Source organism: Pezoporus wallicus, unplaced genomic scaffold (assembly GCF_028554395.1).
Source record: "Pezoporus wallicus isolate ANWC-B61680 ecotype Strahan unplaced genomic scaffold, APGP_CSIRO_Pwel_v1 contig_14149, whole genome shotgun sequence".
NCBI classification, from domain to species: domain Eukaryota; kingdom Metazoa; phylum Chordata; class Aves; order Psittaciformes; family Psittacidae; genus Pezoporus; species Pezoporus wallicus.
In genome coordinates this window covers 34608-52677 of record NW_026636136.1, presented here as the reverse complement: position 1 = coordinate 52677, position 18070 = coordinate 34608, and the positions used below count along the sequence as shown (strand labels likewise).

Genomic DNA, 18070 nt, shown 5'->3' with positions numbered 1-18070 from the left:
GAGATTTTCATGATCCTACCTCTCCAGGCTGCCCAGGTCCCTCTGGATCCCATTCCCTTTCTCCAGGAGGTAACTGCACCATTCAGCTTGGTGACCTCTGCAAACTCGCTGAGGGTGCCTGATCCCACTACATCAGTGGTGAAGGTATTAAATAGCATTGGTCCCAATAGGGACCCCTATGGGACACCACTTGTTACTGGTTTCCATTTGCATCTTGAGCCAGGGACTGCAACTCTTTGGTGCTGCCAACCACCAACTCCTCATCCACGAGCACTGACATGCACTGCTTACACACTGCCCCTTCCTGTGCTTCCTATAGGTTGAATCCTGCACCAGCTTCTTCATTCTCCAAGCCAGGAGGCTCAGGGGCTGGAGGTACCCAGTTACCCTCCTGCCCATCTAACAGCACAGTGTATTTGGACCCGACCTCATGTTCTGCTCCTCCAGGACAGCTCCAGCTCCCGCTTCAGCCCTGCACAAACCCTGCAGCTCCCTGCAGGGACCAGCAGGAATCCTCTGGGCACATCTAAACCCCGGCCCCCACTAAGGGGGTCACAGCAGCGCTGATCCAGACATCACAAGGCCAGCCAGAGGAGCCCTTTGGCACTGCAGGAGCACTGCCAAAGAGCCCCAGAGCTCTTTGAAGCAGGGCGAGTGCTGATGAAGAGCTTGGGCTGCGCAGGGAGCAAAGCAAGACAGGAGTGAACCACGGCCGGATGCTGCAACTGTGCCGTTTGCAGGCAGTGGAGACCAAGTAAGTGGAGAATAAAGGAGGAAACACAGCACTGGGGGTGCTGGGAGATAGCTGTTCAGCTGTGCTTCAGCAAGCAGTATGCTTCTTAATGCAGCCGAGCATAAAGTCCTGCCTAGGTGAAAGAAGACAGAAGGCAGGGTGTCTGAAGTGCCAGCATAAGGAGAGGTCAGTTGAACATGACTGTCCTCAGCAATGCCACTGGGAGCTCAGCAGAAGACAGCCCCAGATGAATCACTGCAGAGTGTGCAGCGGGACGGGAGAGGTTCAGTGGGCCCTGTGCTGGCTGCAGATGCTGCCAGAGCAATGGCCACAGCATGGGAAGGACACTGATAAACTTGTGTGAGTCAGACAAGAAGCCCCACACACAGACATAGGAGGAAGCCTCTGAGCAAGTCTTGGAGCCCAGTGTGCTCATCTCCCTGGGGAAAACCCTCACACAGGAGTCAGGATATGGAGGGGTGCAGGGAGACCCTTAAGGGGACACATTCCATGAGATGGGAGAGGAAAGGTCTCCAGCTCTCCCGAAGCTGCACTGCAGTCAGAGCTGAAGGGAAGCAGATCTGAGAGAGATTAGAGCCTGCCTGCTTCAGGAGATCCAGCTGCACTATCACCAGGCCCTTGCTGGCTTCAGAAAGCACAAATCCCTTCCAGAGTCTCCCCAGCAATCTAAGACTCACTGGGAATTACCTGAACGGGGCAGACACCTCCCTGGACAGCTCTGCTGGCACTGGGAAAGCCATCTGAGGTACTCATTTGTTTGTATTTATCCGCCCTAGGAGATGATATTTTCCATTTTCCCACGAGGAGCAGACTGGAAGCGCTCCATGGGCCATGTGGTACAAGTGCCTCAGCTTGTTTCTTTCCAGGGAAGAATACCACTGATGAACACACCGCTGATGTTTACAAACACGAGAACATAGATCCCCGTCGGGTACCAGACCAGGCCATCATCACCAGACGGGCTCATTCCTCGTGTGCTTCCAAACACCACAGAAACCACTGCCCCTTGTTTTCTAAGCTATGTTTTTCTGCACCTCTGCTCTTTCCCTGTGCTTGCAGCTCCCCACTGTCACCAGGGCACTCTCGCAGCATGAGCGGCACATTCCCCATGCAGTGCAAGGCTACCAGTGCCATCATCAGCACAGTGACCAGCACACAGCCCCGCTGTCCCCAGTGCACTGCCCCTGCAGTGACCAGCACACGGCCCCGCTGTCCCCAGTGCACTGCCCCTGCAGTGACCAGCACACGGCCCCGCTGTCCCCAGTGCACTGCCCCTGCAGTGACCAGCACACGGCCCCGCTGTCCCCAGTGCACTGCCCCTGCAGTGACCAGCACACGGCCCTGCTGTCTCCAGTGCACTGCCCGTGCAGTGACCAGCACACAGTCCACATCCTCCTGTCACAGGGACACGTGGTGACACACAGACATACATGGGGACTCACAGGGACACAAGGGCCACCTCCAGCCAGGCAGGAATGGCAGCCTCAGGATAAAGTGATGGAGTCACAGTGGAGTGATGTGGGTTTCCTGTGCCCTGTTTCCACAGGGATGAGCCTGGCTGCAGGACCGTGGCCCTGGCCAGGGGGAGCTGGTCACTCGCTGCTGGTGGCAGTGGTCACGCGGCGCATCCTGCAGCCAGGCACCCACGGGGGCTGTTGCCACATGGCTCTGCCCAGGCCCACACAGCTCAGAGGGGAGAAGATGAGGGCTCATCCTGTCAGGTCAGCACCGCTGAACACCCCGCGTTCACCCTCATATGGCTCAGACTTCCCATTTGCAGCTCCCCCCCCAGCTCCGCAGCCCCCTCCTGCCCCAGCCGACCCTCACCACGATGCAGCAGCACAGAGCAGCTTTGCTGGTGCTTCCCAAGGCACATTCCTGCTCCTCTCCAAACCCTCCCCGGCTGCCATCACTCCTCCCCAGCCCTGCCTCACTTGCAGCTCCCCGTGGGTCTGCACCCTCACTGCAGCACCCGTGCCAGCAATGGGTGCCAGCACACGGGGGCTAGTGCCCACTCAGCCCCTCCCGGACCCCAGACCCTCTTCCCTTGTGGTGCCCAGACCCCGGCCAGGCACATCTGGCTGCAGCTGGGCTGTGGCAGAGCCCCAGCATCATCTGCCGGCAGCACAGCCACGTCTGTCCGGCTGTCCCTGGGCTGTCCCTGGTCTGCCCATCCATCCGCAGCCTCTACACCCAGCCCAGGGCCGGGCAGCTTTTCCCTGGGCTGCATCTCGGGGTGCCAGAGCGCTGGGATGGGGTGGGATGGGATAGGGGACACTGCAGGAGCTGCCCTAGGAGAAGCGTGGGCCCTTTCACCAGCATTGCCCTGGTTTCCCAAAGGCAGGTCAGCCCCAGGAGTCTCCCACCAGCATGTTTTCCTTTGCTCCTGCCTCCACTGCGCTCTGCTTCCACCTTGTCCCTCTGCCACAGGCTAGTACCTTCAGAGAGGAAAATGCAGGGTACTTGCCATTCAAAGAGGAGTTTCCTTTGCTCCATAGACCATGGTCTCCCGTAGAAGCCTGTAAAAGGGGGTGGGGAGAGGGAAAAGCCAAAATGCAGTTGTCAGTAACTGCCTTAGAACAGCCTCTCTCTGTACCATCCCCAAGTGGCTGCTGTTAATCCAGAGATCCCCCCATTGTTCACCGCTGAGCACTTCAAACGTCTGTTACCGAGCTATGATCTTTCTGGGCGCTGGTACTCGAGGAAGCGGGTGTAATGTCTGTGCTTCCATCCTTCCCAGAGGGAGACAGCTGGGAAGGATTGCACAGGGTAGCACTTAACCCAGCATGGGGAATCTGCACAGTAAAAGCCAGGCCTAGAGGAGATGGCTGCGGGCTGGCTTGGGTGTGGGGTTCACCGGGGCAGAGGTGTGGTACAGCCATCCCACAGGTTGCTGCCTGCGGATTTTCTCTTTACAGAGACCAGCTCTGCTGCCCTCTGCGTCTCGCTGTGTCTGTGTGAGCTGGGTCAAGCAGAGCATCACTGCTCCTGCGTGCGCTGTACGAGCTGCTCGCCCTGTCTTTAACCACCACACAACTCAAACTGCAGCAAGACCGCACTGATGCAGTTCCCCCACACCCTGCACCCAGGACCCTGCAGCACAGCAGGGCAGGGCCCTGGGGCAGTGTCCCTGGCCCGTGGCAGAGCTGCTCAGCTCAGGGCACACAAACAGCCTGAAGGGCTGCCCGCAGGGGCTGGGGCTGCATGAGACTGTTCAGACACCTTGTCTGTCCCCCACTGGAAAACACCATCCCCCATAAGCTTACACAGGAACAGCCCAGAGAGGGAAAGCACAACGGGGAGCAACCACGCCAGCTGTCTGCTACCAAAGACACTCAGCAAAGAGCGCCCAGGCTGGCCCAAAGGACATTGCCCTTCCAGAAAGTTCACATCAACAAAATCAAATGCAGGAAATGCAGATCTGGAGTCAGCAAATTCTCAAGTGTTTCTTCAGATTTCCACTTGTGCTGCTGCTTTAGGTGGCTGCTGAGCACCAGTGTGTGACCCAAACTGCAGCACCACAGCAGCGGATGGGCCGCCCTATGCTCTGCATGGCAGGGAACTGTCTATGGCGGGACACAGTGAGCAGGGGCACTGCTGGACACGCAGCACCCACTCCCCTGTTGGGAATGCTTTTGAGGAGGGACCCTCCTTATTCCTGCATGAAGGAAGACCTGGGAGGTGCAGAGAATACCCAGTGGAAAGCAAGCCAGTTCACCTGGGGACAGTGGAAGGACAGGCAGGTAACTGGGTTGGAAAGAGGCAGATTTGACAGCTTCAACAAGAAGAGGTTAAGGGGAACCGTTAAGTGGCCCAGAACAGACCTGAACTTCAGCAAAAGAAGAGTCTTCCATCACTTTGTCTCTGCAAGGTCTGGCAGCTGCAGTGTGAAGTCTCACAGAAGACACCCCTTGAACCGTGATGGCAACGAACCATCAAGGCAGCTTCCCAGTTTCAGATGGGCAGCTTCTAAATCGATCAATACACTTTCTGAGAGGAGCAGATACTCAGGGGAATGAATGCATTCCCAGGACTGAGGGGCACACAAGGGCACATCCCAATGACTCTGCTGGTCTGGGAGAAAGATCCAGCTCCCAGCATCCGGCATGAAGCAGCATTCCCCAGAAAACATCCCATTTCCCCGAGGTTCCTGAGTGCACCGAGACGGGTCGGCCTGCGAGAGGACCCCCATGCCCTGCTCCCTTTGGCGGAAACCCACCCTGAAGCCCCCAACCCCAACCTTGGCCAGTGCTGTGGTTGGTGGTGCCACAGCACACACCGAACATTACCCCCTTTGCAGAGAGATCTACCTGGGTGAACACCTACACGGTGATCCCATCACCTCCCCACCCACCCCCCTGTGGCCACTCAAGGATTCTGCAAACATTTCACCCTGAAAAGGTATTTCCATGATAAATAGATTTTCCACTTCCCAATCCATAGAAACTCCTGCTCGGCCCCAGGAGTCCCTGTACAGCACCTGCCTGCACATGCCTTGCCTGCCCTTGGCTGTGACCTGGCACAAGTCACACATACGCTGCTCACCCCAACACGTGTCTTGCCAGCAGCAGCTCTGTGGAAACACCATCCCAGTGCATTCTGCTCAGAAAAGTGACTGAAGCTCTACCAGCAAAAACTCTTTGTATCCGTGGCTGCACCTCCAGAGGGGTGATGCTGGTGCTCTGCTTTGCCAAAGGCAGCCGAGCGCTGCTGGGTGATGCTGTGCACTGGGACCTCAGCTCTTCCATGGCCCGGGTCACTACAACCTGCCAATGCCATCACTTGCCAAACTCTGGGATGTCCCTCAGCACTTTCTGCATAACTATCGGCAAATTCCTGCTGAACACATTGGGAAGCAGACTCAACCATTCCCAGCCCTGCTCCTGTACTGGGTGCAGGTCACACAGAAGCACCAGTCTGTTCTCTGGCTCCTGCTCCCCGTGTCCGGGTGCCAGAAGGGAGCAGGGAGCTCTGCATAAGACTCATCACTCCTGGCCTGGCTTGGCCCTACTACAGCTGCCCCTGCCAGGCCCTGTGCTACCGGGATAGGGATGCCGGACCTTCCTCAGTGCCCAGGGACCTCCTCCTCCTGGAGCAGCTCTACTGGCAGCATGTGTCCTTCTCTTTCCCAGGTCAGCTTTCTATGTCAATGATTCTTGTCTGACATTTCTTTTTACTATCAACTTCCCCATCCCTGCACTTTTTACTTATTTTGCGTTTATTTGCGTGGTGCTTTTTGGTTCCTCCCAGGACAGGCAGTGGCTTCAGCAGTGCACTGTGCTGCCAGGGAAAGCAGAGATGCTTTTGCCCAGTGGGTGCCAGGACTGGCCCCAGAGCTGCTGTAAAAACAGGAATTGGGCACTGGGAAGCAGGCTGACCCATACAGAGAGCCCCGGCTTTTCCGGGCCAGCCCTGGGCATGGCCCAAGCAGTGCTGCACTGCGGGCAGCGGGGGCAGCAGGGGCTCACAGGAGGATGCTGCTGCCGCACACCCAGGGCAGAGAAAAACCCATCGCAGGGAGCTGGGGGCAGAGCCGAGGATCCCCATCGCGGGGCGATGCGGGTCGGCTGTTCGGTGCTTGCTGCAGGGTGCAGCAGTGCTCTGGGAAGAGTCGGGGGTGCTGGTCCTGTACCCCGGGGCAGAGGCCTGGTCCTGTGCTGCCTCCCTACGAGCCCTTCCGGGCCCCGGTTCGCCCCAGGTGACTTGGCCAGCCCCTGCAATGCCCGGATGGGGCCCCGGAGAGACCGGACCTACCTTCCACAACGCCGCAGAGGAAGCGCGGCCGCCCCGCCATAAGCGGGCAGGAGGTGCGGGGGGATGCGGGGAGGGATGTACGGGGAGATGGAGGGATGCGCGGAGGAACAGACGGATGCGCGGAGGGACGCGGTTAGAAGTGGAGGGATGCGCGGAAGAAAAGAGGGATGCACTGAGGAACAGAGGGATGCACTGAGGAACAGAGGGATGCGCGGAGGGAAGGGCGGAGGGAGCGATGGGGGTGCGCGGAGGGACAGCCCCACCGCCTGCCCTCCCCCCGCGGAGACGCGCCCTCCGCAGCGCAAGGGGCGGCCCCGGCGGAGCGAGGCGGGGCGAGGGATCCCGCGTAACCCCCGGGCAAAACGGCCCCGCAGTGGCCCCGGCGGTTCAGCCCGATCCGGAGATCGCCCCGGGAGGAGATGCCGGAGCCACCCCCCGGTGGGTGCCTAGTCCCGAGCCCAACCCCGTGCTGCACGGGAGGGTTGCAGCAACCACCGCCCACTGGCACCAGGGCCCAGCCCGATGTCCCCGACACCCCGACACCTTGTCCCCCATATCCCCAGATGCCGATTTGCTCCCGGTACCGGCCGAGGGCATTTATTTCTTCCGCCTTTGCAGCTTCCCAAGACCGAATAGCCCCAGGTCCTGGAGCTGTTCTGCACCGCTCTGAGCTGTTGAGACATCTGGCTCATGATGTCTGTCCCAAAGGTTGCGGCTTGCAGAAGTGCTGCCGCGTCATTAGTTCCCTGTCCTGCAGCCGCAGAGACCTCTGTGCAGTACCTGCCTACACACAGGCCCGTGTCTGACGTCACTGCATCGGTCTGCTCCTTTCCTGACCACTTTTCCTGTTTGTCAGTTTTGGTGTCAGATGGAGCCGTGCCCTGCAGCACCCCTGAAGCCTTCCCCACCCCAGAGGGTGTCTGGCAACAAGCAGGAGAGTCTTTCATGGAGTGGGGCAGGACAGGTTTTATCCCTCTTATTTCCCAGGTGACCTGCCATGGTGTCACACTGCTCAGATCATTTTAGACGTCTACAAAGGCCTCTCCTTGCAGCCCTTCATTCCCTGCAGCACTTGTGTAATTGCCAGTACGTGGGGCAAGGACCGTGCTGTCCCGGGGTGCCGGACACCCACCTCCCGGGGTGCTCTGCACGCCCTGGTCACAGGCTGCGGCTCAGTGTCCGCGCTGAGCTTGACCTCAGCTGCCGCCAGAGATGGCAAAGCTGCCAGGAGGGAAGGCCCTGACGCCTGGGGAGGGTGGCAGGGGTAGGGCCAAGGCTCCATCTCCTCCCCGGGCTCCCCAGGCGTGGGACACGTCCTCAACAGGTCTGGAGCCGAGATCTCTCCTGTGGGATGAGGACACGGCAGAGGGGAGCCGGCAGCAGCAGGAGGCAGCTCCCTCCCCACCCCTGCCAGGGACGGTCGGCCGCTGGCTGTGCTGCCACGGCTCCGTCCCAGTGGAGGTGACTCCGGGTGGGACGATCCCGCTCCCGGGCTCATCCCGAGCCCATGGCGCTCCGCACGCCTCGGCCGCAGGCGGTGCCGTGCAGGGCCGGGTAGCGGGGCTCCGGTAGGGCCAGCCCCGAGCCGAGAGCCGGGGCCGCAGCTGCCGGGTCCACGGGAAGCACCCGGGCTCCCGAAGGACCATGCACGGACCCCGCTCGGTACCGGCTGAGCGCTACCGGCGCCCGGCGCGCAGAGCACGTGCACAGCTCGCCCTACGTACGTACGCACGCACGCACGCACGCACGCACTCCCTCCCCCCGCCGCGTGCGTCTGCAGCGCGCCCCCGCCCCGGCCCGGCGCCGTTGGCGGCGGGCGGAAGCGCGGTCAGCGGCGCGGAGCGGCGCGGGATGGACCCGCCGGCCAAGGAGGGGCCGCTGCTGGTGCAGCACAGCCACAAGTTCGGCACCAAGGTGGGCCCCGTCGCACGTTCCTTCCTCTCCCCGCGGGTCCGGCTGGTGGGGGGACGGCACCGGGGTGCGGTCAGGCCGGGGCCGGGGGAGGTCCCTGCCCTGCTGCCTGCGGTCGCCCTCCTACCGGGCCGAGAGCGCTGCCCGGCGACGGGGGAAGCGGGGCCGGGGCTCTGCGGGCCCCCCGCCCGCCTGGGCCGAGGGTTCCGGCGGCTGCACCCTCCCCGCCGAGGCTCGGCTCCCGCCGGCGCCGTCTGGGTGCGGTCGGGGCCGCTCGCCGCCGCCGCGGAGCCGCTCCCGGTGAGCTGCCGGCCCGGCCGAGCATCCCGGGCGCCCTCGCTGGCGCCCGGCTCGGGCCCTGTGTGACCCCGCTGCCTTGCAGAAGTGGAAGCGGAGCTGGCTCGTGCTCTACCCGGCCAGCCAACACGGCGTCGCCCGCCTGGAGTTCTTCGACTGCAAAGATCCGGTGCCGCCGGAGCGGCTGGGAACCGGGCGGCTGGACAAGACGGTGGTGCGGCTGGCGGACTGCACCAGCGTGGGGCCCGTGCCCGAGAGCGGCCCCCGCGCCGGCACCGCCGTGTTTCGCCTGGAAACCAGCGACAGGAGCTACCTTTTCGCAGCTGACAAGCAGCAGAGCGAGGAGTGGGTGGCGAAGCTGTGTGAGATCGCCTTCCCGGTGAGCCTCGGGGAGACCTAGGGGCCCTCAGCCAAGACGGCCCCGGGTGGGGCAGCGAGCCGCGGGCCCCCGGGGGGAGGCGGTGACCCCTTCCTACCCAGCGGGAGGGGGATAGCACTGAAGGGAGAGATGCCCCAGAGCATCCCTGAGTGGTCGCAGGGGTCAGAGCACTGTCGTTGAGGCTCTGGTCCCCTCCCCATAGCTCCCACCATGCCAGGAGGCAGGTGGCTTGCAGGACTCCTCAGCACGCTGTCAGTAATTCTTGCTTGCAGCACCATTCCAGGTGGGGCTTTTCACTGTCTCGGAGCTTGTCCTCACAGCCCCCCCACTCCGGGACCAGCTGGTGATGGCTGAGGAGCATCATTTCCTCTTGTCTCACCCACTGCTGCCTTTCCTGCTGCAGCAGTGACGGAAGCAGAGCCTCAAGAGCATTGCCGGTGCCCAGCTCTGGGACCTGCCTAGCTCTGGGTGTCAGTGGCCAGTGCCCAGCCCTGGGGCTTACTCCCTCCTGCTGCTGGAACCCCCCACCCAGTGCCTATGCCCCAGTTGCAGCTCTGCAGCCTCCCCCTGCAGCCAGGGTCAGCAGGGGTGTCCCAGTTTGGACAGCAGTGGCCTTTAAGTGTGGTTGTCCAGACCTCATCCTGCCTGATTCCCTGCTCTTCCTCCTAATAGATGCTTACAGAGCTCTGGGCTGTGCTCTGACCGATTCTGGCTGCGCAGCTCCTGATCCCAGGTTCTTCCCACAAGAGCATAGGTGTTTGCAGGGTAAATGACACCCCGCTGACCGGGTGTCCTGCTGACCAGGCCAAGAGGCACTATCTGGTCTTGGAAATGTCTCCATGTCCATGCCTATGTGCCTGGTACAGGCAGTGCTGCAGTCTTTGTTCTGGAAATGGCCTGAGGCTGAGCTGGGGACACAGCCCATGCCTTCAAAGTGGTGTGGTGTGGGGTGAGGCAGGGGAATGTCTGCTCAGAGCAGGGGTGTGCTTGTGCCGTCCTTCACACAGTGGTGGTCAGTTGTGTGCTTGAGGTCCAGGAGCAAGCAGAGGGCTTAGGAAGTGGTGAGCAGGAGGCTGCAAGGATGGCGTGTGGTCTGGAGAGGCCTGGCCTGGAGCAAGAGGCACAGGAGCCACGTGTGGCCTCTGCAGAAAGCTGAAGGCCCTCAGTTGTGGTTTCTGGTCACCCGCATGGACGGTGTGATTTTGTGTCAGGTTGGCTGTTGCTGCTTGGAGGGTCAGCAGCGTGGGAGCGAGGCCAGAGAGGTTTGGAGTTCAGAATTTCTTGTTCTTTGGAAGACGAAGGAGAGTGCAGCCAAATGAAGCCCTAAAGGGAGCTGGGATCAGGCGGCCCTTGAGAACCCAGGCTGGAACCTGCTGCGTTCCATGCTTACCTGAGCAGGAGCTGCTGCTGTTGGCTCTAAGGACACTGAGTTTTAGCAGTCCCCATTCTGTTTAGGAGCCAAACAAGAGGGCCCAGTGCCTCTTTTTGTGTCTCGTGTCTTGTTAAGAAGCTCATGTGTCAGGTTTTAAACTGAAACAGTGACAGCTTGGCTTCTGCAAGACTTACACTGCTGCAAGCCCATCCCATGTGCCCTTGAGAAACAGCTTCCAGCTCCTGTCCAAGTACAGACCCGTGTGAGACAGTGCAGGATCTGCTGAAGCAGCTCTTGCAGGGCATCTGTGAGCCTCTGGTTTGTGTGGGCCTTCCCTGGAGGAGGATCCTTGCTACCTGGGGCTAGCACTGAGGGTGCATCCCCCACACAGCCCGTAGGGGACCCTGCTGCTGGGACAGGGCTGCTGACAGGGTGCGTGCGAGGCACTTTCAGTTCTGCATGTGTTAAAATAGAAGCACTTGCTTCCCTTCTGTGGGCTGTGCACCGACACTAGCACCACCTCCCTGCCTGACACAGGCCCTTGTGTTACTGGATCATTTCATGAGCTCCCTGCCTTGCTTGTACTGCTGGGAAAGCATGCCTGAGTCCATGCTAGGCTTTGGGCACCAGTGTGCCTGCGCTGGAGCAGAGCTGTTCTCTGCCTCGGCAGCAGGGCACCTGCATGGGTGCACCACAGTGGTTGTGGAGCAGCAGGGGATGTGGGCACAGGACCTCCAGGTGCTGTCCCACAGGAAGCCATGTCTCGCTGCTGGCTTGTGCTGCATGGAGAGGCAGGGTCTGCGGGGCAGGGCTGCCAGGAGACGCTGCTGTCCTCTGCACCCTGCCCAGTGCACAGCCCAGGGTTGTGCTGGGAGCCCCATTCATGGCAGCCTGGGGGTGGGCACACTGTGGTCTCTCGCTCACCCTCGGCAGGGAAGGGCTTGGTGTGGCTGCAGAGTGGCCAAGCTGTGTGGGGCTGGGCTGGCCCCCTGGGGAGTGCAGGGGGGCTGGCAGGGGGCAGTGGCTGCAAGGGGACCCGGGGCCAATGTGGGATGGGGCAGCTGGGGCTGACCTGCTTTCCCTTGCCAGGGGAATGGCCCCAGCCATGCTGGCGTGGCGGCCCAGCGCGGCAGAGAGGGCAGCGGGGAGGCACCAGCCCTGCAGATGGCCGTGAACTCCATCTACTACTCGAGAGACGAAGGTGGGACCTGCCACTGCCTCGACCATGGGCTGCCTTCTGCGGGGCCTCTCCTGCTGCTGCCCTGTCACCAGGGCTTCGCTGGGCCGGCGAGGCCTTGCCTGGGGACGTGGTTTCCTCTGCCCTGCCCTGAGCATCCCTGTCCCCACAGTGAACACCTTCTGGGTGACGGTGCAGCGGACCGAGGCCGCGGAGCGATGCGAGCTGCGCGGTGCCTATGTGCTCAAGGCTGAACGTGACAGCCTCGTCCTGAAGGACCCACGGACAAATGAAATCCTCTATGTCTGGCCCTACCGTCTGCTCCGGAGATACGGCCGGGACAAGGTGAGGGGCTGGGGGATGCCGTGTGCTGTTCCCCCATGGGTTTTCCCATGACAGAGGGTAAGGAGCTGATGTGCCCAAGCAGCCTGTGCCAGCTGGGAAGCGGGCTCTGCCGAATGCCAGGACTGCTGCAGCCCTCAGCAGCCACAGCAGAGCCCCCAGGGATGCCTGTGAGTCTGTCAGTCCTCGGCTCCCACCTGTGTCACCATGCAGAAGCACGGGCTGGCAGGATGTGCCCCACTGAGGGCATGGCTGTGCAGAGACCGCTCTTATGTGGTCCTTGACCCGCTCACGCTGGGGCCATTGCAGCCTCTGCAGCTGGCTTGTCCCCACTTTTCATCCCAGCGCTCCCCAGCCCCTGCTGGGGACAGGCAAGTTTTGTGCAGTGCACAAGCTCCCCCCAGCCTCCAGGGACCTCGGCTCCTTGCAGCCCTGGCCCTGCCTCAGGTTTGCTCCATCCGTTCTGTAGAATGGTGGCCAGAGCAGGAGGGGCTCTTTGAGACACCAGTTCCTCTAGATTTGGTCACCTTACGGGCATATTGCTCTTAGCCTGGCTGACCTGTGTAGGACTGTCCCTTCTCCAGTGTCCTCCAGCAGCAGGTCCCCGATCTGTCTTGCTGCTCCCGTGAGCACCAGAGGTACCTGCCATGCTGCATGGGGAGGAAGTGGTCTCCCAGGGCTGTTTCTAGAAGCGCTGCTGTCAGCTGCAGTCTGCTAATGGTGCCTTCTGCAGCACTTTACCAAAACAGAATTGGAAACAGCCGTGCTTGGGAAGGCGGCTGCTCACCTGCAGGTTCTGTGCCAGGGCAGGACAGGAGTTGCATAGTGTGAGGAGCAGGCAACTGCACCCACAGGTCCCAAGCAGTGATGGCTTGGCTCTTCTTGTGTTTGGTAGCATTGACCTGCAAAAGGAAGTCGGGCCCCAGGGGCTTTTGTAGCAACCCCAGGGACTCCTGCTGCATGTGAGAAAGCAGAGTAATGCTGCTAAGGCAGATGCATTGCTTACTATTGGTAGCCAAGTGCTGCTTCTGGCCGTTCTCTTGCGGAAAGCCATGTTCCATGTCTTGTATCTCGTGCTTGTGGATCACTTCCCTTGTGCCTGACTAGAGCTGACTTTCCAGGCTGCCCATAACAGTTCCCTGTGCTGAACTGTCACTCGTCACCTCGCACCGCTCTGTTCTCGGTGCTACCTGCCTGGTATTGCCTAGACTGTCTGGTGCCAGCTGCTGACCCTGCTGGAGCTGCTCAGGTGAGGCAGGAGATCTCCAGCAGGACCTGCAGCTCCGGCCCTGGGGCATCTTGCACTGATGTCCCCTCAGGTGTGCACGCAGCCCCAGCTGCACAGGTTGCTCTGGGCAGTGCTGCACAGTGCTGAGCACAGCTGCTGGCCACAGCACCACCCCCTGGGGAGCTGCCCACTGAGCTGCGGCCTCACTGCAGGGAGCAGAAGGAGCTGGGTGTCCCATGGAGTCTCTCCTGTGGGATGTGCAGGATCAGCGCGGCAGGATGTGCTGCCCACAGGATGTGCTGCGTCAGCAGGTGCTGGGCAGGATGTGACCCTTCCGCTTCCCCTGCAGGTGATGTTCTCCTTCGAAGCTGGCAGGCGCTGCAGCTCCGGCCCAGGGAACTTCACCTTCGAGACCAAGCAGGGCAACGAGATCTTCCAGCTGGTGGAAGCCTCCATCAGGGAGCAGAAAGCGCAGGTGGAGGAGAACCGTCAGAGCTGTGGCTCGCTGGATTCGGACAGCCCCAGCGTGGTGCTGATCCGACAGGCCCTGGCCGACTCCCTGAGCCTGGAGGTGCCCACGGAGGGCGATGATGCCCCAGCACCCAAGGGAGGACCGGCCCCCAGGCCCAGTGTGGCGGCAGAGGAGAGAGACGCAGCTTCTTTGCTGAAGGCACGGACCCTGCCAGAGCTCCCTGTGGCACAGGCCAAGCCTGCGGTCCCCAGCACACCCCCCCGCTCCCCACTGCCAAAGGTGCCCCGTGCCCTGCCGCCGGCCGAGGACCCGTGCATTGTGTACTCGGAGCCGCTGGACTCGGTGAAGAGCTTTCGCCCGCGCCTGGACCCGCTGTACTCGGACCCCATCGACAGCAAACCTGCAAGCGGGGCCACGGACGAGGGGAAGCGGTGGCCGCTCTGCCCGGGCCTCTACGAGCAGGTGTGGGCTGAGGTCCACGGGCAGGGCCCGCCGGCGCCCGCACGGGGCGAGCACATCTACGATGAGCCCGAGGGCCGTGCTCCCCGCACGCTGCCCCCGCACGCCTGCATCTATGACAAGGCACGTCCCACAGGCGAGGCCTGGCGCACCCAGGGCCACGACGGCCGGGCCGGCTACGAGTACCCCTACAGCCCCAGCACCGATGACTACTCGGTACCGGCCTTCCAGGGCAAGGCCAAGGGGCCCAAGCCGGTGCCTGCCCCCAAGCCCCAGGCAGCCTTTATCCCTAAAGGCACCGGGAAGAGCGGGGACCTGGGCAGGCAGCGGGGAAGTGCTGCTTCCGAGAAGGCAGTTGTCAAACCCAGCCTCAACAGCAGCAACAACAACAACGTGGAGGTGCTCTACAGCCAGGTGCTGAAGCCCCAGCACGTGCGCAAGCAGGAGCAGTCTGTGGATGAGGGCAGCTTGTTGCCCGTCTATGAGGACTTAGGAGTGATATAGCAGCCGCTGCACTGTGCCGGACTACGAGGGACTGGAGGGGCCCCATCTGTGGGCAGTGGTGTCCTCCATGGGCACTGGAGGTGGCCTGGGACCAGGGACTGCTCTGCCTGACGCTCACCCGTGCTCAGGGGCTGCGTTTCCCTGGAAGCCCTTTCCACAGCAAGAGAGCCATGGCTGGCGCTGCTCTGCTCTGGAGCTGGCTCCATCCCCCTGCGCCTGCTGCTCTGGCTCTGCTCTGGCTCCCTGTCTGGGTGCAGGGCCCCGATGCCCATTGTGGTGCATGAGAGACTTTCCAGAAGTATTTTTATACAAAATAATTTTAATATTAAAGTTTGTATGTCTTGGAATGAAGCGTTTGCCTGTGGCATGTGTGGGCTGTCGGGTACCCAAGATGGGGAGCATCTGTGAACACAGCTGAGCAGTGTTCACACAGTAAAAAGTTCATGTCGGCGCCTGAGCTACTGAGCTAAGAGGAAACCATGGAGGAAAGTGTGTGCTGGGTCCAGCTGTGGTTAGCATGCCCAGATGCCAGGGCTTTAAGGGATAGAGTCAGGTTCACAGGTACCTTTATGGGTTGATGGGAGCAGAAAATGTGATGGTCTCCAAGCATAAGGCTGGGCAGTGCCAGGCTTCATCTCCTCAGACCCATTGACTTTAATGGCAAAACCAGTGACCACAGCTGTCTGTGTGTCTGAGGCCAGGGGTTTGGCTGGGATTGCTGTGCCCAGCCTTGGCAGAAACCTATGCAGGGGGAAACCAGGTTGTACTTTTGGTGCTGGTAGTGGTTCTGAGAGATTCTGTGTCCCTTCTGTGGGGCCCACAGACACCCTGGCACTGGTTGTCTCTGAGTCTGGGCTGCTGCTGCCTTGTGCAGGCTTACCAGCCTGTGGATAGAGATGGCAGAACACTGTGTGGACAGGCAGCAATACAGTGCACCTCTGTAGAGAACTGAGCATGGCTTCCGCAGCCCCTGCTCAGACCCAAGGAGCCACACACCATTGGGGAAGTCTGGAGCATCGTGTTCAGGTCCCCCAGTTGGTGAGATGATGGCAAGGTGGGGAGCTCTGACTGGGCACTTGTCTGATGCCCATGTTGCGGGGAGGAGGCCTCAGTCCTGTAACAGTACAGCACAGGAGCAATCTGCTGCTGTTCTCCTGTGCTGGGTCATCTTCCCTGCTGGGCTTTTGCTGCAGGAGAAGGAAAGACTGAGGGAGCTGGGTCTCTATAGTTTGGAGAAGAGGAGACTGAGGGGTGACCTTATAAGTGTCTATAAATATATAAAGGGGGAGTGTCATGAGGACGGAGCCAGGCTCTACTCAGTGGCAAACAATGATAGGACAAGGGGTAATGGTACAAACTGGAACACAAGAGGTTCCACTTAAACTTGAGAAGAAACTTCTCAGTGAGGGTGACGGAACACTGGAACAGGCTGCCCAGGGAGGTTGTGGAGTCTCCTTCCCTGGAGACATTCAAAACCCGCCTGGACGCATTCCTGTGTAACATTATCTAGGTGTTCCTGCTCCGGCAGGGGGATTGGACTAGATGATCTTTCGAGGTCCCTTCCAATCTCTAACATACTGTGATACTGTGATACTAAGGGGCTTTGGGAATCTGAGGGAGGCTGAGGCAGTTCCTGCCTGGGACAAGAGGTGTGAGCAGCAGCATCTTCTGCTGGTGGTTGGCTGCTGGGTGGCCCTGTGCTGCCGCTCCTGTCCATGGCGGGTCCATGTGCTCATCCCAAGAGCAGTTCTGCCTGCTCCAGAGAAGAGCTCTGGGCATCGCATAGCAGGGGCCGGGCCGGTGCCCGTAATCCTTGCTGCTGACTCCAGTGTGAGGCTCCAAGAGCTCAGCGATGACACCCACTCCCGGGAGCGGAGCCCCGGGGTCTCTCCTGCTCTGTGATCACTGTATCTCAGTGCTCCAGGTCTGCTCTGTCCCATGGAGCTGAAGGTGTCCAACGTGAGAAGCGGCTGATGCAGCATTCACCAGGGAGGGTGACGGCTGGAAGGCAAATGCTGCAGCCCCGCCACGCCCCTGCACAGCCCTGCATGCCTCAGCTGCCAGAAAAGGACAGGGATTTTTCCTGCTTCAGAACGGCATCATCTCCAAACAGCCACCTCAGGACTATGGGGTAAATGCAGCACAGGAGGAACACTCCTGCGTTTGGCCCACTTGATTTATGCACCCTGGTGTGCGCAGTGGGGAAGGCTCTTGGTCTTAGCTAATCAGGAGAGAGCCTGTTATTTCTGACTGTGTGGGGACCAGATCTGTCTCTTGCTCAGACAGCTGCCCTATGCTTCACCTTACGACTTTCTGGAAGCAATTGAGGGTGTAATGGATGCTTTGGGAAAGCATGAGAAATAAGGTAAATGCAGACTGAGCCTTTGGCTGGTCACAGACTTCCTGTTGCCACAGCAAGTCTGCATGAACCCTGGCTTTAGGACCAGGAGATGATTTTTCTGGATTCTGCCTAGATTAAGATTTCTTCTGTCTGCCTTCATAGAATCATGGGGTGGTTTGTGTTGGAAGGGACCTTAAAGCTCCTCCAGCTCCAACCCCTGCCATGGGCAGGGACACCTTCCACTTGAGCAGCTTGCTCCAAGCCCTGTGTCCAACCTGGCTTTGAACACTGCCAGGGATGGGACAGCCACAGCTTCTCTGAGCACCCTGTGCCAGCGCCTCAGCACCCTCCCAGGGAAGAGCTTCTACCTAAGAGCTCATCTCAGTCTCCCCTCTGGCAGGTTAAAGCCATTCTCCTTGGCCTGGCCCTACATCCCTTGTCCCAAGCCCATCTCCAGCTTTCCTGCAGCCCCTTTAGGCACTGGAGCTGCTCTAAGGTCTCCCCTTCAGGAGCCTTCTCTTCTCCAGGCTGACCCAGCCCAGCTCTCTCAGCCTGGCTCACAGCAGAGCTACTCCAGCCCCCTGATCATCTTTGTGGCCTCCTCCTTTCCCTTTCCTTTGTGTCACTTCCATTGTCTCCATACAGGTAATTTCATGTGTTGACCAGGGAAGTGCCTCTGCTGCTCTGACAGCCGGGGTGTATCACAGTGGTGTGTGCCATGGCTGGCAGTACAGTGCATGCTCCCTGTGTGCATCCTGGCAGCCAGTCTTGCCCCAGGCTTTGTGGAGGTGCTCAGGGGACATGTGGCTCCTGCCCGTTTCATGCAGGGCAGAACTGGCCCTGGAGGGGCAGCTCTGCTCCCTTCTGCCCCGTGCAGGCGCTGTGGGTGGTGCGATGTTAGTCTGACAGCAGGCTCCTCCGCTGAGGCAGCCTGTGTGCTCCCTGCTCCGCTGGAAGCACACACCACAGGTGAGCTGAGCAGTGGCAGGGTACTGGCCTAGAAGCCACAGCAGGGATGAAGCAGAAGCCCTGGTTTCCGCAGGCCAGGTGGCAGTTGGAACCAGGAGAAAATGACCTGGG

At 60.5% G+C, this 18070-nt stretch overlaps 1 protein-coding gene across 1 annotated transcript; it reads left to right on the top strand.

The window, feature by feature from the left end:
* The first annotated feature begins 8290 nt into the window (after positions 1-8290).
* DOK1 (docking protein 1) lies at positions 8291-14667 on the top strand. Its single transcript, XM_057399082.1, has 5 exons — positions 8291-8422; positions 8802-9095; positions 11557-11668; positions 11817-11989; positions 13564-14667. The coding sequence occupies exons 1-5, from the start codon at positions 8360-8362 to the stop codon at positions 14647-14649; spliced, it is 1728 nt and encodes a 575-aa protein (XP_057255065.1). The 5' UTR covers positions 8291-8359; the 3' UTR covers positions 14650-14667.
* The last annotated feature ends 3403 nt before the right edge of the window (positions 14668-18070 follow it).

Excerpts from the sequence above, each read along its gene's own strand:
- DOK1 (XM_057399082.1), top strand. The coding sequence starts at position 8,360 with ATGGACCCGCCGGCCAAGGAGGGGCCGCTGCTGGTGCAGCACAGCCAC. Across the intron at positions 8,423-8,801 it reads GCCACAAGTTCGGCACCAAG|AAGTGGAAGCGGAGCTGGCT; the intron begins GTGGGCCCCGTC and ends GCTGCCTTGCAG. Across the intron at positions 9,096-11,556 it reads TGTGTGAGATCGCCTTCCCG|GGGAATGGCCCCAGCCATGC; the intron begins GTGAGCCTCGGG and ends TTCCCTTGCCAG.